Genomic DNA, 23,318 nt, shown 5'->3' on the forward strand with positions numbered 1-23,318 from the left:
CCAGTCCCTGCTCTTCACTGTGCCTTCCAGTGCCAATGTGTCCCACTCTCCAACAGTGCCAGCTTCTCACTCTGGCCGCCAGTCCCAGCTCCCCACTGTGCCTTCCAGTGCCAATGTGTCCCACTCTCCAACAGTGCCAGCTTCTCACTCTGGCCACCAGTCCCAGCTCCCCACTGTGCCTTCCAATCCCAGTGCGTCTCACTTTCTGACAGTGCCAGCTTCTCACACTGCCACCAGTCCCAGCTCTTCACTGTGCCTGCCAATCCCAGTGTGTCTCACTTTCTGACAGTGCCAGCTTCTCACACCGGCCGCCAGTCCCAGCTCCTCACTGTGCCTTCCAATCCCAGTGTGTCTCACTTTCCGACAGTGCCAGCTTCTCACACTGGCCACCAGTCCCAGCTGTTCACAGTGCTCGCCAATGCCTTTGTGGGCCATTCTGCAACAGGGCCAGCTTGTTACACCGGCCACCACTAGGCTGTATGAGGGCACTTTGATTTCCATCACTTCAAGCACAACTCAGCTTCGTAATCTGACCACAGTCATCCAATGATGTCCTGATTTTACACGGTGCCCAGTGCTCTCGGTACCAAACCTGTTGGAGAAGAGGAACATGTCTCAGGCAGTGGTTGTCTTCAGAATTGAAGGATGTAGTAAACGTTATACTTCTCACTTGCCACAGCGCAGGCTGCTGAAAGTAAGAGGGATTTTATTTTATTGCTGTGTTGGCCCAAATGTTGTGGCACGTGACTCACTTTGGATCCTACACCTCGGGGACGCAGGGATGCACATGACTCCGCAGGGATCAAAATGCATTGTGAGGGCATTTTTAGGCAAAAGGGAACATTTTAGAGGCGTCTATATTAAATGCAAAACATTCTTTGGAATGAAAAACAGAATGGACGGGGAAGCCAATTGTAGAAATGTTTTTCAAACTCTGGACAGAGAGTCGAGAGTTTGTGCAGATAGTAAAGGTAGGGAGCAGTCGGGCCCTGAATATGAACCCAGTGCTGGGTGATTCCTGACCCGGCCTCGCACCCACGCTATCCAAGCGTAGCTCAAGCAGCCTAGCTCAGGCAGAGCTCAGGCAGAGTCGAGAGTTTGTGCAGACAGTAAAGGTAGGGAGCAGTCGGGCCCTGAATATGAACCCAGTGCTGGGTGATTCCTGGCCCAGCCTCACACCCGCTCTATCCAAGCCTATCTCAGGCAGCCTATCTCAGGCAGAGCTCAGGCAGAGTAGAGAGTTTGTGCAGACAGTAAAGGTAGGGAGCAGCGGGCCCTGAATATGAACCCACTGCTGGGTGATTCTTGGCCTGGCCTCACACCCGCGCTATCGAAGCCTAGCTCAGGCAGAGTCGAGAGTTTGTGCAGACAGTAAAGGTAGGAAGCAGCGGGCCCTGAATATGAACCCACTGCTGGCTAATTCCTGGCCCGGCCGCACACCCACGCTATCCAAGCCTAGCTCAGGCAGAGTCGAGAGTTTGTGCAGACAGTAAAGGTAGGGAGCAGTCGGGCCCTGAATATGAACCCACTGCTGGCTGATTCCTGGCCTGGCCTCACACCCGCGCTATCGAAGCCTAGCTCAGGCAGAGTCGAGAGTTTGTGCAGACAGTAAGGTAGGGAGCAGTGGGCCCTGAATATGAACCTACTGCTGGCTGATTCCTGGCCCGGCCGCACACCCGCGCTATCCAAGCCTAGCTCAGGCAGAGTCGAGAGTTTGTGCAGACAGTAAAGGTAGGGAGCAGTCGGGCCCTGAATATGAACCCACTGCTGGCTGATTCCTGGCCTGGCCTCACACCCGCGCTATCGAAGCCTAGCTCAGGCAGAGTCGAGAGTTTGTGCAGACAGTAAAGGTAGGGAGCAGCGGGCCCTGAATATGAACCCACTGCTGGCTGATTCCTGGCCCGGCCGCACACCCACGCTATCCAAGCCTAGCTCAGGCAGAGTCGAGAGTTTGTGCAGACAGTAAAGGTAGGGAGCAGTCGGGCCCTGAATATGAACCCACTGCTGGGTGATTCTTGGCCCGGCCTCACACCCGCGCTATCCAAGCCTAGCTCAGGCAGCCTAGCTCAGTCAGAGCTCAGGCAGAATCAAGAGTTTGTGCAAACAGTAAGGGTAGGGAGCAGTCGGGCCCTGAATATGAACCCACTGCTGGATGATTCCTGGCCCGGTCTCACACCCACGCTATCCGAGCCTAGCTCAGGCAGAGTCGAGAGTTTGTGCAGACAGTAAAGGTACGGAGCAGTCGGGCCCTGAATTTGAACCCAGTGCTGGGTGATTCCTGGCCCGGCCTCACACCCGCGCTATCCAAGCCTAGCTCAGGCAGAGTCGAGAGTTTGTGCAGACAGTTAAGGTAGGGAGCAGTCGGGCCCTGAAAAAGAACCCACTGCTGGGTGATTCCTGGCCCAGCCTCACGCCCGCGCTATCGAAGCCTAGCTCAGGCAGAGCTCAGGCAGAGTCGAGAGTTTGTGCAGACAGTAAAGGTAGGGAGCCGTCGGGCCCTGAATCTGAACCCATTGCTGGGGTGATTCCTGGCCCAGCCTCACGCCAGCGCTATCCAAGCCTAGCTCAGGCAGAGTCGAGAGTTTGTGCAGATAGTTAAGGTAGGGAGCAGTCGGGCCCTGAATATGAACCCACTGCTGGGTGATTCCTGACCCGGCCTCACACATGCGCTATCCAAGCCTAGCTCAGGCAGCCTAGCTCAGGCAGAGCTCAGGCAGAGTCAAGAGTTTGTGCAGACAGTAAAGGTAGGGAGCAGCGGGCCCTGAATATGAACCCACTGCCGGGTGATTCCTGGCCCGGCCTCACACCCACGCTATCCAAGCCTAGCTCAGGCAGAGCTCAGGCAGAGTTGAGAGTTTGTGCAGACAGTAAAGGAAGGGAGCAGCGGGCCCTGAATATAAACCCACTACCGGGTGATTCCTGGCCCGGCCTCACACCCGCGCTATCCAAGACTAGCTCAGGCAGAGCTCAGGCAGAGTCGAGAGCTTGTGCAGACAGTAAAGGTAGGGAGCAGCGGGCCCTGAATATGAACACACTGCCGGGTGATTCCTGGCCCGGCCTCACATCCGCGCTATCCAAGCCTATCTCAGACAGCCTAGCTCAGGCAGAGTCGAGAGTTTGTGCAGACAGTAAAGGTAGGGAGCAATCGGGCCCTGAAAAAGAACCCACTGCTGGGTGATTCATGGGCCGGCCTCATGCCCGCTCTATCCAAGCCTAGCTCAGGCAGAGCTCAGGCAGAGTCGAGAGTCTGTGCAGACAGTAAAGGTAGGGAGCAGTCGGGCCCTGAATATGAACCCACTGCTGGGTGATTCCTGGCCCGGCCTCATGCCCGCTCTATCCAAGCCTAGCTCAGGCAGAGCTCAGGCAGAGTCGAGAGTTTATGCAGACAGCAAAGGTAGGAAGCAGTCAGGCCTTGAATATGAACCCAGTGCTGGGTGAATCCTGGCCTGGCCTCACACCTGCGCTATCCAAGCCTAGCTCAGGCAGTAACTTTGAGACTTGCAACGATCTGGAGGCAGTGGTGTGTAGGAGAGCTTGTGGCAGCTTCCCTGATCTGCTGTTCACCATGTAGAGATTCAACAGATGGATCACCTGCATTCATGCAGTTTCCAATCCATCAGGACGGCAGCTTTCCTCTTTACCCTTCGGCTATTGCACTCAACGCTGGGATTCCGCAAACTTATCCTGCGCATTCACCAGGAACCTTTAACAGATCAAGAAATGGAAACCCCCCATCTTCATCATGATGTGTCCACCTACCTCAGTGTATTCCCAGAAGGCTTCCAGCTTAGCTTCCCAGACCCGTAGTCAGTGGAACTCACCATGCCAGGGATCTCCCTCCTTCCAGCAGAGACAGTGCCTGACGGCAGCAGCCTCGGTCTTCTCCCAGCAATGGCCGACTCACTTTACACTAGCCAGGGGACTTCAGCTGGGCATTTCTTTGACGCAATAACAAAATAATGTGTTTCCTTGGGGGACAAAGAGCAAAAGTAGGTAGAAAAACTAGGTAGAGAGTGAGAGGCAGGAATCCGTGGGCTGAATTTCTCTGTCTTTGGACATGGAGAGATGGGTGGAGAATAAGGAGGTGGTGGCGGTGTGTGTGTTTTTTTTTTTTATAAGGAAGACAATGGAAAGATCGATATGTACTTGTGTGAGCTGCATGGCTCTGTGTTGGGCCACGGTGTGGTGAGATTGTCAGTGAGTGGAAAGCAGTTTGTCTTTCTAACAAACACTTCCGGCCATGCTGGGCTTTGCATTTCATTCCAGGTCAGTATGGGATTCCGAAGCCCTGGAATTTTCCTTTCCAGAGAAGCTACTGGTCCGGAGTCTCTCTGTGTGACGACAAGTTCCCATTGGCACCTGATGTCCTTCCATTGAATGGTAAGAGCTTTTTCTCTTTTCTCATGTTTTTCTCTCTCTCCTGGCATCCCTGCTTGTTTCCCTTCCATCGTTTTTCCTCTCTTGCCAGATATTTTCCTTGTTTTATTGCCCAACTGATCTGCTCGTCAGGCAAAACAGGGCAGAGCTGTTTCTGGGTAGGTCGAGGTGGTGCAAGGTCTGTGAACATGATCCTCACCGGAAGTTTTAAGTGTGAAGAGAGAGTGAGTAGCTGGAGTGACTAGTGTTTGTCTCTAGTGTGAGCACCTGAGAACAATACCCCTAATTTACATCTACTCACAGCGCACATCCAATGTGAGCAGTTTTTGTTCTCAGATGTCCTAGGACAGAGGTCATCAGAGCACCCAGGCCGTGGCCTCCTGCGTCCCTCTGGTATCTTTAGTGAGACACATAGTAGCATATTTCTACAACCTGCAGGGGAAGGCATGGACAAAACGCCTTAAAGTCTTTTTTAATCTCATGATTTTTATTTTCTCCATGCCACTGTGACTTGAAGTTCTCTCCTTTTCATCTACCTGTAAGATTCTAGTGTCTGTGGTTCTTGTCACCGGCCCCAGTATCTGCAGACAACTGTGGTTTGGATTTTATCCATTTTCGTTTTAATAAATCTGAATATTTGAACATTTATTTATAGTTGTTCACAATAAATGGTTGTTTCTCTCTGACAAATTCAGCATAGGTTGGTCTGCAAGAGCTTTTTCTTCAGCACAGCTGATTCGTCCAGACATTGAAGGGCGCCCTTTGAACCCCATCTCCGCATTGCGCTCTCCGACATAGCAGTGCTGATGACTGGCCAAGAATAGAGGCAGCTGGTGCACAGGGAAGTGGAGAAGGCAGAACATTAACCGGCCATTGAGAGGCCAAGTCTTGTGGTAGGGGCAGAGGACTGCGTTCTGCAAGGTTCTCCCCGTGGTACCACGTGGGTTGTCAAGTCCTCCAAGGCTGTTGGGGTGTGGAGCTGGTGTCCTCATGCTTCATCAGTCTAAAGATGCCCTCTCAATATGACATTCCTTGGCACTGAGGCCTTCTGCTTCGGCGTGACCTTCTCTGTCACCGAGGCGCACATGCCTCGAGCTCTGCAAGCAACGCTGCTAAGGTCCACAACAAGCCGCTTCTCTGCCAAGACCATCGTGAGACGTCCAGGACATCACTCCTAGCCGGGGATAGTGTGTCTCTCTTTAAGGCCACTGACTTCAGTACGGAACGGAGCAAGCTGTGTTCTGCCTGGAAGCTGCTTGTAGCATGTTCTCAGGTGGTTGGTGTGATGTGCTGGCTCTCAGAATCATTTCTGGAACTGCATTGGTCTCACTTCCTTTTCTGCCTCTCACCACTTGCAGGGCCATAAATCTGTCCCTTTTCAGTGGGCCTTTTACCACCTCCTGAATATCTCTGTCACCACCCATCCGCAAGAAGTGACCTGCCCTTACGCTCATTTATTGCACCGTGCAAGATACTCCCCACTGAGAAGTAACCGAACAATATTCTGGAAAGACACTCCTGCGAAAAGTAACTGTGACACATTCTTGGGCTACGTCAGCAATGGTCAGGACCAAAAACTTTAAACAAAATATCAGGTTGGACAACCCAGTGCACTAAGTGGCTATGTAGTCTTTAATCCTAAGAAATCCTGAAAATGGACCTGCGGATCTATTGAATGTTGCCAGCCTACTGGAAACAATAAACTGCGTGCCTCTCTCTCAGTTATTCACCCATCACACTTGTAAGTGCTGCGTCCCATAACACAGTAACCAAACCTTGGTGGTCATCACGCGCAACATGGAAACACTTCCAACGTAGGATCAACAAACAAAGATAACACACCTACAACCACACACCCTACGCGGTGTAGCTTGCTGTCCATGTACGCAAGCACATCAGTGCCCCACAAAGGGTAGTAAATGTTATATCAGTGCGGCAGTACAATAGAACAGAATAAAACAGAGCACATCATAACAATAAGAGCTGACTTTTGTCTTGTGAAATGTCTGTGAAGCAGCACAGTGGTGTATTAAATAATTATACACCAAAGATAACTTTTTCTTTTACAGGAGTCTCAGAAACACTTCAAAATCACTTTAAAAGCACACATTCTGTTGTGCCAAAAACTGCTTCTGTTGGTATGTTAAGAAACATTCCAATTGTGGAGATCTCTAAAGCCCCCGCGTGGGCTTCAGCAGATTACATCACAAGACACTGTGTGGTCTTGGATACCAAAGGTGGCACCAAAAATGCCAGTGTGGTCTTATCCTTTCTTAGGTCATTCAACAAACCCTCCTCGGCCCTCCTCCTTCAGGGGAGGACACTGCTTAGGAACAATGTCCAGAATTGTGACCCCATGCCTCTTACTGACAGACATAACTAGTTTATGCTTCTCTTCGAGTTGCAATGTTGAGTCTCAGAAGGACTGGCATTCAATAACAAAAGCTTCCATCCTGCACTTTCTGCATTGCGTCTGCATGCCTGGAATATGTTCCTTAACGAACAAATGAACAGACTATAACAAGTTCTTGGTTTTGGAATCTTGGCCTTGGGCCGCATTGAGACAGTATTATACAGGTGCCACATCCCTATGCCCTGAAACAAGATGGGCATCCTGCAAAAGCAAAAGAAAAATACTTCAGTTCTTTCTGTGTCACCACCCTTTGAACCAACAAGAAGATTCTGAAATAAAGTATGTGTCCCACACTTTGCAAATCCTACAATACAAACTTGAATAATGTCAGTCGATTCCTTGGCTGTGAGTTGGAGGTTTGAATTTATAGTATGTTTGGTGAGTCTGGTTCGAGGTTATGGGGTTGATTTTTGTGTGGGAACACCATACTGCGTGTGTGGTCAGACTGTGCTCTGAGCTGTGATACGCCATTTCTGGTTTGGTTCACTGATGGTTCTCAGGTGCACTGAAGTTCCTTCTTTTCCGTCTCCTGGGTTTTCTGAGGCTGTTCTAGCGACTTCTTAACCTTTGGTGTCTTCTTGAGTTCCAGGTCTCATTGAGGAGGCACCAGTGCACCTGCCCTTGGGAGTGGCGGTCTGTAACCTGGGGAAAGTTTACCACAGCAGGAGTAGCGGCCCAAAGATCGCCGTCAATAGCTTGAACTTGAACTTCTACGAGGGACAGATTACCTCATTCCTGGGCCACAACGGAGCAGGAAAGACCACCACCATGTAAGCCTTAGAGACAGAAAGGTCTGGAACTAGGGTGCCACAAACCGTCATGGATAGAGAGGGAGGGGAGACCATCACAGAGGGAGGGCAGACCACCACAGTTTGAGCCCTAGAGATGGGAAGATCAGGACTTGTGGTGAACACGAGCAGTGATGTCTAAAGAGGGAGGGGAGACCACCACAGAGTGAGCCCCAGAGATGGGAAGATCTGGACCTGTGGTGACACGAGCAGAGATGTCTAAAGAGGGAGGGAAGACCACCACAGAGTGAGCCGTAGAGATGGGAAGATCTGGAACTGTGGTGACACGAGCAGTGATGTCTAAAGAGGGAGGGGAGACCACCACAGAGTGAGCCCTAGAGATGGGAAGATCAGGAACTGTGGTGACACGAGCAGTGATGTCTAAAGAGGGAGGGGAGACCACCACAGAGTGAGCCCCAGAGATGGGAAGATCTGGACTTGTGGTGACACGAGCAGTGATGTCTAAAGAGGGAGGGGAGACCACCACAGAGTGAGCCCTAGAGATGGGAAGATCAGGAACTGTGGTGACACGAGCAGTGATGTCTAAAGAGGGAGGGGAGACCACCACAGAGTGAGCCCCAGAGATGGGAAGATCTGGACTTGTGGTGACACGAGCAGTGATGTCTAAATAGGGAGGGGAGACCACCACAGAGTGAGCCCCAGAGATGGGAAGATCTGGACCTGTGGTGACACGAGCAGAGATGTCTAAAGAGGGAGGGAAGACCACCACAGAGTGAGCCCTAGAGATGGGAAGATCAGGAACTGTGGTGACACGAGCAGTGATGTCTAAAGAGGGAGGGGAGACCACCACAGAGTGAGCCCTACAGATGGGAAGAACTGGAACTGTGGTGACACGAGCAGTGATGTCTAAAGAGGGAGGGGAGACCACCACAGAGTGAGCCCCAGAGATGGGAAGATCTGGACTTGTGGTGACACGAGCAGTGATGTCTAAAGAGGGAGGGGAGACCACCACAGAGTGAGCCGTAGAGATGGGAAGATCTGGAACTGTGGTGACACGAGCAGTGATGTCTAAAGAGGGAGGGGAGACCACCACAGAGTGAGCCGTAGAGATGGGAAGATCTGGAACTGTGGTGACACGAGCAGAGATGTCTAAAGAGGGAGGGGAGACCACCACAGAGTGAGCCATAGAGATGAGAAGATCTGGACTTGTGGTGACACGAGCAGTGATGTCTAAAGAGGGAGGGGAGACCACCACAGAGTGAGCCCCAGAGATGGGAAGATCAGGAAGTGTGGTGACACGAGAAGTGATGTCCAAATAGGGAGGGGAGACCACCACAGAGTGAGCCCGAAAGATGGTAAGCTCTGGAACTGTGGACATGAGCAGGGATGTCTAAAGGGGGAAGGGAGACCACCACAGAGTGAGCCCTAGAGATGGAAAGATCAGGAAGTGTGGTGACACAAGCAGGGATGTCTAAAGAGGGAGGGGAGACCACCACAGAGTGAGCCCCAGAGATGGGAAGATCTGGACTTGTGGTGACACGAGCAGTGATGTCTAAAGAGGGAGGGGAGACCACCATAGAGTGAGCCCCAGAGATGGGAAGATCAGGACTTGTGGTGACACGAGCAGTGATGTCTAAAGAAGGAGGGGAGACCACCACAGAGTGAGCCCCAGAGATGGGAAGATCAGGACTTGTGGTGACACGAGCAGTGATGTCCAAATAGGGAGGGGAGACCACCACAGAGTGAGCCCGAAAGATGGGAAGCTCTGGAACTGTGGACATGAGCAGGGATGTCTAAAGGGGGAAGGGAGACCACCACAGAGTGAACCCTAGAGATGGGAAGATCAGGACTTGTGGTGACACGAGCAGTGATGTCTAAAGAAGGAGGGGAGACCACCACAGAGTGAGCCCCAGAGATGGGAAGATCTGGACTTGTGGTGACACGAGAAGTGATGTCCAAATAGGGAGGGGAGACCACCACAGAGTGAGCCCGAAAGATGGGAAGCTCTGGAACTGTGGACATGAGCAGGGATGTCTAAAGGGGGAAGGGAGACCACCACAGAGTGAACCCTAGAGATGGGAAGATCAGGAAGTGTGGTGACACGAGCAGTGATGTCTAAATAGGGAGGGGAGACCACCACAGAGTGAGCCCCAGAGATGGGAAGATCTGGACTTGTGGTGACACGAGCAGTGATGTCCAAATAGGGAGGGGAGACCACCACAGAGTGAGCCCGAAAGATGGTAAGCTCTGGAACTGTGGACATGAGCAGGGATGTCTAAAGGGGGAAGGGAGACCACCACAGAGTGAGCCCTAGAGATGGAAAGATCAGGAAGTGTGGTGACACAAGCAGGGATGTCTAAAGAGGGAGGGGAGACCACCACAGAGTGAGCCCCAGAGATGGGAAGATCTGGACTTGTGGTGACACGAGCAGTGATGTCTAAAGAGGGAGGGGAGACCACCATAGAGTGAGCCCCAGAGATGGGAAGATCAGGACTTGTGGTGACACGAGCAGTGATGTCTAAAGAAGGAGGGGAGACCACCACAGAGTGAGCCCCAGAGATGGGAAGATCAGGACTTGTGGTGACACGTGCAGTGATGTCTAAAGAGGGAGGGGAGACCACCACAGAGTGAGCCATAAAGATGGAAAGATCTGGAACTGTGGACATGAGCAGGGATGTCTAAAGGGGGAAGGGAGACCACCACAGAGTGAACCCTAGAGATGGGAAGATCTGGAACTGTGGTGACACGAGCAGGGATGTGTAAAGCGGGAGGGGAGACCACCATAGAGGGTGCAAATTATGTGGCAAAAGAAGCTGCTAGACAATAAAATTGATGGAGAGGACAAAGAAGAGAAAGGTATAAATATGGCGCTATACAGCAGCCAACATTGCAGTAAAGTATATAAAAGCAACTCTGGGTTTATAGAAGGACGATTTTTTCATGATCAGTCTCACAGTCCAGCCTAAAACTGACACTCAGTAGATAATGGACGACAGTTTCCACACGCAACAAAGAAACCTCCGGTAACCCACAGTTTGCGTTTCGTCTGACAGCCAGTCGTTCCATCTGTACCCAACAGGAACACCATTGGTCCAGGCCGACCTACAAATGGTTCTTCTACTGCTGATCATCCTCTTCACCACATTGCACCTGTCAGGTTTTGTTTGAAGGATGAAATTCCGCAAGGGGTATAGCCGACGGTCCCCGCCATCTGCCCATTCTAATGGAGATACTGAGTTGTAATACCTTGATGAGAAACCAAGGGAAAATGGGGAAAGAGTAAGTCACCAGAGACATTGGTTCAGAAATGGGGCAGCCTCAGGTCGTCACAGAATCCCCGTCCTGCAAACTTGACAACCCACATACCAGACAAGACTATCAGAACTTCTTGATGTATAGCAAATATTGAAATACATATGAATCAATAGTGTTAGCAGCCAACCGCTGGCCCAGCTCAGGAGGGCCTTAACCAGCCCCGCCCTACTTGGTTACAGTCCCAAGATGCTGACAAGCTCCACGCCATGGAGATGGTTTGGAGGTAGGATACCTTTGGATGAAGATCCAGTCTGCAGTGAAGGAGGAGCAGAGGGTGTTGTGGGGTCTTAAGGAATCCTCTGTGCAAGTCCATGTGATGAGCTGGTTTGAGAGCGAAAAGCCATAGCACCTGCGGATGTTGCCGGCCACCTAGTGAGTGACTGTGGATGGTCTTACATACTAACTCCACCATACATGCCCCACAATTGCTGCCCCTAACCCGGATTTGTAAGTACGCTATCTCTGTCTTATGCTAGTTTCCGTGTGCACGTCCTCCACACTGCTCATGCCTAACCTTTCTGATCTTAACCAAGGCCCTGAGCCCTGAACCCTGGATACTGGTCAGCGTGTACTGCACCACGTGTTCCTATTTCCCGTTGTTTCCCGTTGTTCCTTCCTGTTCCTCACAGCACCAAAGCGCTGCTAAATCAAACGCACTGTGACACACCTCACCGTCATACACCCAAGAACAGGTCGATAAAGGTAGCAGAACCCATTCTCCATCCATCATATCATGAGGCTCGGACCTGGGTTGTGATACATATCCAGACTCTTTCTACTTTCACAAAAAACCTTTTAAAACTTAAGACTGAGCAAACTCTTTCCTAACGACGCAACCAAACACGAAGGAAACAACAAACACCATCAAACAGTGGTTTCTCCAGTGCGATGGCATTCCTCGGACTCCCTGAACGTGCGCCAAGATGAAGCTTGTGCCACAACATTGGTGGTCCGTGCTATAGAAATGCAGGTAACATTAGAACATGGCAGAAGGGGATTCATGCACGTGTGGAGTGAGAGGCAGAAGAAGAGGAGCAAAGAGATCAGAACAGGAGGGCGAGTGGAACGGCGGTGATGTGAGGATAGGGTAAACGTTGGCTCAGACTGAAGTAAACATTATAAGAGGCAGATGGAGAGGGGAAATAACAGATGGGGAAAGAAAGATGAGCCCAAGAAAAGCAGGCGTGTTGCTGGAGTACAGAAAGGGAAGGAACAGCGATAAGAAAGATAGGTTGTGAGAGAGAGAGAGAGAGAGAGAAGACATGGGAAATGAGGTTAAGGTGTAGTGAGAAGAATATGTGAGAGGGAATGAGAGCAGTGTGACAGGTTGGTTTAGGTAAGGTAGGAAGTTTAGAAGTCTCCAAAGACAAACTGAAAAGGAATCTAGAAGGTAAAGGAGAAAGACGGAAGATGGGGCTGACAAAAGCGCAAATGGTGGCGAGGAAAATGTCTCCAGCGAGTGAAGCAAGACTATCTGATCACAACTTTCCTTTGGTTCCTACAGGTCCATACTCACTGGTCTCATCCCTCCCAGCTCTGGTACGGCCTATGTCCTGGGCCGGGATATTCGCACCGAGATGGATAGTGTCCGGACCACAATGGGCATGTGCCCTCAGCACAACGTCCTCTTTGACATGTAAGTGGTGGAGGTGGACCTGGACGGCCTGGGCACCGGGAGACACTCAGACTATGGTAAAGGGAAGATAAACCTAGATCACGAGACACAGAGTCTATGATAAATGGACAGAGTCCTGAGCACCAGGCTGTGTGCCATCCGCACAGCATCCTCTTACATGCGTAGGTTCCACAGTTACAGAGGTGGAGCCCAGACTTGGAATTCAAAGATGGGTGCTGAGTTTATGAGGAGTCTTCAAGTCCAGAGCACAGGCGAAGGCAGCGTTTAAGGTAGAAAGGCACCACTGAGTCTAGGGTTGATGGAGGTGAAGTCTGTGATCACAGCGTGCAAGGTCTAGGATGATGTGTAGCACAGGCGGAGACAGCGTCTAAGGTAGAAAGGAACCACTGAGTCTAGTGTGGATGGAGGTGAAGTCTGTGATCACAGCGTCCAAGGTCTAGGATGATGTGTAGCACAGAGGGAGGCAGCGTCTAAGGTAGAAAGGCATCACTGAGTCTAGGGTGGAGGGAGGTGAAGTCTGTGATCACAGCGTGCAAGGTCTAGGATGATGTGTGGCACAGAGGGAGGCAGTGTCTAAGGTAGAAAGGCACCACTGAGTCTAGGGTGGAGGGAGGTGAAGTCTGTGATCACAGCATGCAAGGTCTAGGATGATGTGTGGCACAGAGGGAGGCAGTGTCTAAGGTAGAAAGGCACCACTGAGTCTAGGAGGGAGGTGAAGTCTGTGATCACAGCGTGCAAGGTCTAGGATGATGTGTAGCACACGCGGAGGCAGCTTCTAAGGTAGAAAGGCACCACTGAGTCTAGTGTGGAGGGAGGTGAAGTCTGTGATCACAGCGGCCAAGGTCTAGGATGATGTGTAGCACAGAGGGAGGCAGCGTCTAAGGTAGAAGGGCACCACTGAGTCTAGGAGGGAGGGAGGGAGGGAGGGAGGTGAGGTCTAAGATCACAGTGTGCAAGGTCTAGGATGATGTGTAGCACAGGCGGAGGCAGCGTCTAAGGTAGAAAGGCACCACTGAGTCTAGTGTGGAGGGAGGTGAAGTCTGTGATCACAGCGTGCAAGGTCTAGGATGATGTGTGGCACAGAGGGAGGCAGTGTCTAAGGTAGAAAGGCACCACTGAGTCTAGGGTGGAGGGAGGTGAAGTCTGTGATCACAGCGTGCAAGGTCTAGGATGATGTGTGTCACAGAGGGAGGCAGTGTCTAAGGTAGAAAGGCACCACTGAGTCTAGGGTGGAGGGAGGTGAAGTCTGTGATCACAGCATGCAAGGTCTAGGATGATGTGTGTCACAGAGGGAGGCAGTGTCTAAGGTAGAAAGGCACCACTGAGTCTAGGAGGGAGGTGAAGTCTGTGATCACAGCGTGCAAGTGTTAGGACGATGTGTAGCACAGGCGGAGGCAGCGCCTAAGGTAGAAGGGCACCACTGAGTCTAGGAGGGAGGGAGGGAGGGAGGTGAGGTCTGAGATCACAGTATGCAAGGTCTAGGATGATGTGTAGCACAGGCGGAGGCAGCGTCTAAGGTAGAAAAGCACCACTGAGTCTAGGGTGGAGGGAGGTGAAGTCTGTGATCACAGCGTGCACGGTCTAGGATGATATGTAGCACAGAGGGAGGCAGCATCTAAGGTGGAAAGGAACCACCGACTCTAGTGTGGAGGGAGGTGAAGTCTGTGATCCCAGGACTCTGTCGCTCTAGACTGGACCTTGTGACCGCTCTCCTCTGGAAGGTGTGTGCTCTGCCCGGCCCTGATTCTCTCCACCCAAGGCTCTGGGTCTGATTTAGAGTTTGTCAGACTGGTAGGCTGTCAACAATGTGACCATTGTCAAGGCCAACTAAATTCAAGTGCTTTAGGATAGGATGCACTTATAAGGCCGCGGACAAGATATCGGTCACTTTTGTGATAGAGTCCTCGGCCACCAAACTCTTAATCAGGCCTTCTGTGTCCCACTATCCTGGACTCTACCGTTCTCCTCAATGGTCTGTGGGCCTCCTTCTGTTGGTTCTTTGTTTCTTTCTACCATGGACTCTATGCTCCTGTACCCCGGAGACTGTGCCTCTTTGACCCTGTGCTCTGACTCCTCTGTCCTGGATGATATTCTCTCATGTTATCAAAACCAATATTTTGCTTCCCACAGGCATTTATGCAGAACTGACAATAGTGCTTTGTCCAAAGCATGCACAAAACGAGCTAATTTTTGCATAGTAATTTTTACGTCAAGATGTTGGGATGACTCCATATATTCTACACACTACAGATACATGGGCTCTCTCAGTTGTCTGTGGCAGGCTTGTGTCTGGCTGGAGTCCTGGCAGTGGCCTGATCTAGAGAGGGTACAGGTCCACCTCCAGCTGGGAGAACTAGGCCTGTGTGTTTTTGTATGTAAAGGGAACCCTTCCTTTTGGCTGTACAAGTTGACTGCGGTGTGTGCTGTAGTGGCCTTTCGAGTGCATGAGTGTTCATTGTACAGACAGGACAGTGGTTGTGGTTGCACACAGCATGCCTTCTGTGGGCCCAGGTAGGGGTGTAGATGCGGCTTCCATTCACACCGGCATCTGGTTCAGTGCTTCTGCCTGTCTCTAACTCTTGTTCACTCTTGCAGTGCAAGCCAAGCACTTACGGTAAAAGTTGTCCCTTGAGCATGGAGAATTTTACTAACTCACTGGTATGTTTGTTCTCATCTTGGATGGGAGTTCACTCTTGGGTTTGTAGAAGCTGGGCTGTCAGGCAGCATCAGGCAGGTCGTGGTGATGATAACTGCTAAGATGGTGTGAATTGTAGTCCTAGAGAGTGTGGTAAATTCTCCATATGACCACAGGAGACAGTTCGAACAAACGCCACTCCATCTCTGATTGCCTCATCACTGTGCATGAGTCTTCTGACCACTGCATTATTCTTTCCTTTGAGTGTGTACCTTGTTCCATGACATTGAACCTTCTGCTTCCTCCCCAGTCTCACCGTGGAGGAGCACGTCTGGTTCTACGGCCGTTTGAAGGGTTTGACCAATGAGGAGGTGAAGGAGGAGTCCAAGCAACTCATCCTGGATGTTGGGCTCATGCACAAGTCTAAGGAGCCAACGCGAAGCCTATCGGGTGAGTGCACTGGCAATGAGGGAACCTTGAGAGGACGATATCAACAGCTGATCAGTGTCCAACGTTAAAGTAGAGTTTATCAACAAGCTTACAGGGAACCGCAGAGGTGAGGGCAGTATCCTTCAGCCACCACGGAGGCGTCTGGGATAGTGCATTCTCACACATGTAAAGCACTCTCACGAGTGAAGAGCACACAGGTAACTGGCTGTAGAAGGACCGACCCATGTCACAATGCTTTCTTCTTTCGGCTTCCTCTCCCGCGCTTTTTGTGTTGCACATGATCAGGGTTCAGCTCAGTCCCTTGCTCTGTCGAGGAGGTGGAAGTTCTAGGGCCTCGTTCGCACTTAAACAGCATGATTTATGTCATTTTAATTTAATGATTGTTAACATATCAACGTGTCGCATTTGAGAAAGATGGGAAATATGTATACTAACATTAATGCGACCACCATAAAGAGGGCAGAACCAACCACAGTGTTAGAGCGAATGCATCTTGATATATATGCTACAGTATAGTACAAGAGCGATGTATACGCACCCAGTCCACCTCCGGAGAAGGGAGCACCCAGCGTCTCAAGCCTCGACGACCCGAAGAGAGCCCTGGATCCAGATTGCCCTGCTTCCAGCATGTGCCAGGTATCCCTCTCTTAAGCTTCTCTGTCAAACTGATGCACGATTATTATTAATGTACCTATCTGAAATTGCATGAGGAGATAGACCCGTAAGGTAGTCATTGCAACTTTCAGTCTCAGGAGGAGACCTGTATCGTGTCTCAAGAGGGTCTGGTGTCTCTCTTGTCTGCTAAGTTAATTTGGAATTGTCCTGTTCTGTAAATATAAGATTGTCCACCCCCTTTTATTTATTGCTTCGTCGGGTGTGTTCCTCAGCTGCCCACGTAGAAAGTTCTGCTCGCCAGAGTCCAGAACATAGGGGTTCCTATCACACTTTCCATGCTATGGCTATTTGTGGTTTGGCTACTATTTCAGGATCAACAAATCTGCAAGCCATTCTACTGTGTTACCAAACATGCCCACCATCGGTTCCTGGGCCGTTGTGATGCCCTCCATCTGAACTTTTAGCGTGAACACTTCAGCTCAGCTAGAGTTCAAGGAAGGGCTTGTCAGATATGTGTGCTTGAGATTGGCCTCCATCACCCCACATCTCGGGCATGTACCCGGCACAGTAGTGAATATTTAATGTTAGTGGCGGCCATGTAGACAGAGTGGCAGAGCACTACAGCCTGACCGTGGATAGCAGAGCTCTCCCAGTGGGTGAGGGCTGAGGTACCACTTTCTGACTGAGACTGGGTGTTGTCCTTTCTTCATGGGCTATGTGGTAACTGGCAGTGATTACTTCCCCAGTGGAGAGGGCATTTAGACTATTCCTCCATGTTTAGACTGTCTATAGGCTGTTCCCCGAGCTCTGTATAATGCCTTATAACTGAGATCCATTGATGTATGTGCGTGTGTGTACTGTACCATTGTTCCACAATTGGCACACCCCTGGTACACAGTTAAGTCCCTTGTAAAAGGTACCCATGGTACCAAGGGCCTCTGGCCAGCGAAGGTCCGCAAGGGCTGCTGCATGTATTGTGCCGCCCTAAGGTACTCCTCACCGAACACATGAACACTGCCACTGCAGATTGTGTGTGCTGGTGGGAGAAAAAGACAAAGGGCCTCATCATGAAAATGGCGGTCCAGACCGCCATGCCGACGGAGGAAACCGCCAGACCGCCATATAATAAACAAGGGAAGACCGCCAGGCTTCTGCCGACAGGCAGCCTGACGATTATGGATTTCTCTACCCGACAGGGCAGAGCTGCAAGCAGCGCCGCCCTCCGGATAGAGAACCCTTGTTCCTCCAGCTTTCCCTGGCGGTATCCCCGCCAGGGAACGGCTGGCAGAACGGCTGCTCAGGGCCCCCTTGCACAGCCCCGTCGCGCTGGTCACTGCCCGATTTACAGTGATGTGCGCGACGGGTGCTGTTGCACCCGCCACACTGAGGTATTGACGACCCGTCGGCAATGTCCAGGCCCAGCATTCTGCTGGGACAGCTGGCGGAAACTCTGTTTCCGCCCGCCGGCCCAGTGGAATGTATATTATAGGGCCGGTGGCGTCTTTTAGGGGCTGATGGTCTATGTTTAGACCGCCAGCATGAACAAGGCGGGGAATCCTGCCGTGTTCATAATGAGCCCCAAAGTCTACATGGCACCCTTCTCAGGGTGCCATGCCCACAAACTACTGCCTGTGGCATACGTAAGTCACCTGGCAGGCCTTACAACCCTAAGGCAGGGTGCGCCATACCATAGGTGAGGGCATAGCTGCATGAGCACTATGCCACTACAGTGTCTAAGTCCATTCTTAGACACTGTAAGTGCAGTGTAGCCACACCGAGTATATGGGACATTGTCATTACGAACTCCACAGTTCTATAATGGCTTCACTGAAGCCTGGGAGGTTTGGTATCAAACTTCTCAGCACAATAATCCCCCACTGATGCCAGTGTTGGATCTGTTGACAAATGCAGTCAGAGGGCATCTTAGATATGCCCCCTGTATTTTAGCCAAACTTCTAGTACAGGACTGACTGGTCTGTGCCAGCCTGCCACTTTCAGTTGAGTTTCTGACAACGATGGGTGAGAGCTTTTGTGCTCTCTGTGGCCAGAAACAAAGCCTGTCCTGGGTGGAGGTGCTTCTCACCTCCCCCTGCAGGAACTGTAACACCTGGTGGTGAGCCTCAAAGGCTCCTGCCTGTTGTTACAGCACTCCAGGACATCCCAGCTAGTGGAGATGCCCTCCCCCCCGGACACAGACCCCACTTTTGGCGGCAAGTCTGGGGAGATAATGAGAGAAACAAGGAGGAATCACCTCCTCAGCCAGGACCACCCCTAAGGTGTCCAGAGCTGAAGTGACCCCCTCCTTCCAAAATCCTCCATCTTGGTTTGGAGGACAGGGACCATTAGGGTTAGGTCTGTTTCCCCCTCCTCAAAGTGTCCCTCTCCCTCAGGGACAGTAGCCATTGGCTACTGCCTCCAGACCCCTGTAACGCCCCTAAATCCAGGATTTAAGGTTTCCCCTTGAACCTAGCTTGTCAGATTCCTGGCAACCTCAAGAAGATGACAAGAAGAAAGAAGAAGGATTGCTAAGCTGACCCCCAGCAGAGAAGACTGAAGACACCAACTGATTTGGCCCCAGTCCTACCGGCCTGTCTCCAGCTTCTGAAGCCCTGCTTCAAAAAGGCGACGCATCCTGCAGGAACAGCGACTTCTTAAAAGCCTCAAGAGGACTGTCTGCACCCCAGAGGACCAAGATCTCCCGTGCACAACGGCCCTGTCCAGAAAGAAACTCCAGCAAAGGACTCCAGAACATCCCCAGATCTGTGAGTCCTGTCCACTCTGCTTGTTGCCCACGCTCGTGTCTAGGTGGCCCAACTGACTAGAGCTGGTCCACAGTTGATTCTGACCTAGTGCCCACCCTGGGTTGATCCCTCCTGTCCAACACGGCGATGCCTGCAGCCTAAATCCAGAGGACCCCCTGACCGCAAGAGAACTGGACGAAGATTCCTGATGCCCAAAGGTACCCCTGCACCTGGCCTTGGGGAATCCGACCTGTGGTCCACGACATCCAGCAGGAGGCCCTCCTCCTTGGCCAGCCTGTGATTTTTCCAGAACAGACCCCCTGGACCTAGCCTGCAGCATCTTTGTGACCCCATGGGTCCCCTATTGGAAAGCATTGGGAGCCCAATGCTGTTTTTGCACCCTGCATCCGGCCGCCCCTGTGCCGCTGAGGGTGTGTGTTTGGTGACGACCTGTGGCCCCCCACGTGCTCACCTAAACCCCCCAGGTCTGCCCTTCAAAGACGCAGGTACTTACCTGCAAGCAGGCCTGATTCCGAGTGCCCCCAGTCTCCATAGGACTCCATTTTAAATCCTGCATCAACTTTGACCTCTGCACCCGGTGGCCCCGTGTTGCTGGTGGTGGGTGTTTGGGGTTAACTTGAACCCCGACCTGTGGACATCCTAACCCCCGGAGACTGAAACTGTAAGTCTTGTACTTACCTCAAAACTGTGCTAACTTCCCTTCCCTCCAGAACTGTTTCTGAAAATTGCACTGTCAACTTTTAAAACAGATATTTGCTATTTTCTTGAAAAACATATAACTTGCGAAATGTAAACAAAGTGGTGTTGATACATATGTTTGATACTTACAAATGCACTTACCTGCAAACTGAATGTTGTGGTTCTAGAAATAAAGTAGAAAATATTTTGCTACATAATTGGCCTGGAGTTAGTCATTGAGTGTGTGTTTCATTTCTTGACGGTGTGTGTATAGCAAATGCTTAGCACTACCCTCTGATAAGCCTACTGCTCGACCACACTACCACAAAATAGAGCATTAGTATTATCTATTATTGCCTCTGTCAAGCCTCTGGGGTACCGCTGGACTTGTGCACACTATGGGCCAGATTACGACCTCGGCGGACGGGATACTCCATCATAAACGTGGCGGATATCCCGTCCGCCGTATTACAAGTTTCATTATATCCTATGGAACTTGTAAAACTGCAGATGGGATATCTGTCATGTTTGTGACGGAGTATCCCGCCCGCCAAGGCCGTAATCTGGCCCTATATCTCATTTTGATATAGTATATACAGAGCCAGCTTCCTACAGTGTGCGTGTGTGTGTCCCTTCTCGTGTTTGTGTGTGTGTGCATATATGAGCGCGAGAGAGCTTTGTGTATGCGTGATGCATGTTTTACATGTTTACTGACTGGTATGTCCCATTACGTGCTGGCCCTTCTTTATGCCAGCCTCCGGGTGTCCCCTGCATAGGGCCACCTCCTTCAATCCTGATCTAGTTCCATCTCATTCCTTCGTCACTGTCGGCTTCCACTGCTCACCTGAAGCACCGCACCCCATGTCTTGCTGAGTTGCTGATGGCCACCCAGAAAAGATACGGGCTCTGTCCATAGTACACCTCACCTTGAACAATTCAAACTGGAGTCAGATCTTATGCACTCTACAGTGACAATTGTTTCCAAAGAGCTGCATTCAGGAGACCCCATCGTTACTAGTTCTCAAACACTGTAACTGCAAGAAGGCCTTCTCCTCAACCCGTTCTTGGCCTGCTCTCTTAGGATGCCCTGCGTCTCACCATTACATCACTTTATCACAGTTCCCTCCAGAATATCTCAACTCTTTCAATAAACGCATCCGAGTGACACTAATTGCATCATCATCAGTGACACACCGCCCAGAATCCAGACTAGGCCCACATGTCTCTGTGGAGCCCAAACCTTCATCATTCAGAAGCAGCAGACATTCTCATCACGAATCCGAAGAAGACATGCTCTACTCTGGGAAGAGGGCCCCGTGAGAGCGTCCACATTAGGTTTCAGCGCTGTCACTATCACACTTAATATACTATTTTTGGTGTCTTATCAGTTTCAGCATAAAAATCCCCAACAGGATTGGTGCTTCTCGTTCAGGGGTTGTCTGATGCAGTGTGTCGTACCAGCTGTACTTAAACTTGCCTAGTCTGCGATGAGGTCGTGTCCATTCACAAACAGCTTTGTTTCCAGCACACTGCAGGGGGCATTAATCAGGGAGCCTGGTTCCCCATCCTAATAGTTCATGGGATGCTACGTCCACTGGACAGATGTGGCAGGACTGAGAAGATCACGGTTCCCTGATGGAGAGTACGCCAAGGTAACTCCTCAGGCATCGAAGGTCCTTCTGCACATCCTGATTCTTCAGGCAGAGGTAATCCTTCCAAACCTCTCCTCCGATTCTAGATCCTACCTGCAGGCATTGGAGCGTCTCAGCCTCTCAGCGGCTCCTTAGTGCGAGCAGTGCCGCTCAGTAGTCTGTGCCAAGTATGTGGACCTGTGGATGCTTCACGGTGCAAAGAAGCATCTCTCTTACCAGTTCCTATAGTTTGGCAGTTTCCCGTCTCTTATAGATGTGCCCGTGAGCCCGTCTACTGCTACCCCATAGTCAGACTAGTGAAGAAGGGCCCAGCTTACAAAATGATCTGAAGCGAGGGGAGGTGTGGGGCATTCTAGATTTCCACTCGGTGTCTTGCATGTATTCCTCAAGAGCAAGTGTTTTTTATTTTGATAAAACACCATCATGAGCTCCGAATCCAACCACTAGAAGCAGCATGCTGACTAGCATGTGAATCTGCAGGTTGTCAAGCTGTAATGTGGACATTAATGGTAACTTATGTCCGCCACGCCACACTCACACGGCCTGCACTGCATTTGTATTCGGAGGGTGCCATCATCTCACCAGTGACCTCTCTCCACCTCTTCTCTCTAGGCGGTATGCAGCGGAAACTTTCAGTGGCCATTGCATTTGTTGGTGGTTCCAGGATGGTGATCTTGGATGAGCCAACGGCTGGCGTCGACCCCTACTCGCGCCGCGGGATCTGGGACCTCGTCTTAAAGTATCGTAAAGGTGAGGTGGGTTTCACATCTACAGTTGAGTCTGCTTGTAAAGAAAGGGTGATCATGGTGTTCTCCGTACATGGATAAAGCATACGTGGTTCTCCGTGAAGATGGAAGACGCGTGGTCGGGATCGGTACCAAGGGATGTGTGGATCTGCTCCCGAGGAGGTCACACTGAAGATACAGCGCTCTGTGCCACAGGACACTGTAGTTTCATGAGCGCCACCAGCACGGCGGGTACTGCTGTGAGGAGGCGTTCTGTGGCCCGCATGATCAGCATCGATAAATGCTGCCTTAGTGACTTGTGTAAGCTACTGCCTTCACACTGTGACCTTTGAACCTGTAGGATGCCTTACTCTAGCGACCTGGGGGAAGTTATGTAAATCTCTCAAATATTGCTGGTGCTGCATGGAATTCAGTGCTGTTTCTTCTGTAAAAACAGGTGTGCTGTGTGAGGCCGTAATTCTGCCCCCAGCGTTGTATACAGCGCAAAGGGTTCCTCTTACAGGTGTAGTGTGCCTCATTGGGTTCTCGGAGGAAGAACCTTCGCATCTGACACAGTTCCACAACCTCCACCCTTCATTCATGCTTCCTAGCTTTGCTGTCATGTATGAGTACTTGGTGTCCCAGGGCTGGGGTTTGTATATTTTCTGGAGTCCAATGATTCTTTCCATTGTACCAGTGTTGTCTTCTGGTGCGCTGAGCAGTGAATGCTGGTGTTGATTTAAAAAATGTCCGAGGTAAGCAGCTTCGGTTTGTTTCTTGGATTTCTTTCTCCCAGGACGCACCATCATCCTGTCCACGCACTACATGGACGAAGCCGATCTGCTGGGGGACCGAGTCGCCATTATCTCCCAGGGACGGCTACAGTGCTGCGGGTCACCTCTCTTCCTGAAGACCACCCTGGGCACCGGGTACTACCTGACCCTGGTCAAGCGTCAGAGGACCAACGTGACCAGCAGCAGCATTGCCAGCATGGGCAAGAAGGTAACTCTGGGCGGGGGATGGAGAGGGAGAGAGAGGGAGAGGGAGAGAGAGAGGGGGAGAGAGAGGGAGAGGGGGAGAGAGAGAGAGAGAGAGAGAGGGGGAGAGAGAGAGAGAGAGAGAGAGAGAGGGGGAGAGAGAGAGAGAGAGAGAGAGAGAGAGAGAGAGAGAGAGAGAGAGAGAGAGAGAGGGGGGGAGAGAGAGGGGGGGAGAGAGAGGGGGGGAGAGAGAGGAGGAGAGAGAGAGAGAGAGAGAGAGAGAGAGAGAGAGAGAGAGAGAGAGAGGTGGGTGAGAGAGTAGAAACTGAACTCG

General features: G+C 51.3%; 1 protein-coding gene across 3 annotated transcripts in view; it reads left to right on the forward strand.

Annotated features, from left to right (window-relative positions):
* The window catches only part of ABCA7 (ATP binding cassette subfamily A member 7), a 243,777-nt gene that overhangs the window by 81,081 nt on the left and 139,378 nt on the right, over positions 1–23,318 (forward strand). For all 3 annotated transcript variants that reach the window (XM_069218017.1, XM_069218018.1, XM_069218019.1), the window contains exons 18-23: positions 4,267–4,380; positions 7,380–7,560; positions 12,359–12,490; positions 15,436–15,575; positions 21,895–22,032; positions 22,804–23,009. In XM_069218017.1, coding sequence (XP_069074118.1) covers positions 4,267–4,380; positions 7,380–7,560; positions 12,359–12,490; positions 15,436–15,575; positions 21,895–22,032; positions 22,804–23,009 — 911 coding nt within the window. The remainder of the gene's footprint in view (positions 1–4,266; positions 4,381–7,379; positions 7,561–12,358; positions 12,491–15,435; positions 15,576–21,894; positions 22,033–22,803; positions 23,010–23,318) is intronic.

This window comes from Pleurodeles waltl, chromosome 12 (assembly GCF_031143425.1).
Source record: "Pleurodeles waltl isolate 20211129_DDA chromosome 12, aPleWal1.hap1.20221129, whole genome shotgun sequence".
Lineage (NCBI taxonomy): Eukaryota > Metazoa > Chordata > Amphibia > Caudata > Salamandridae > Pleurodeles > Pleurodeles waltl.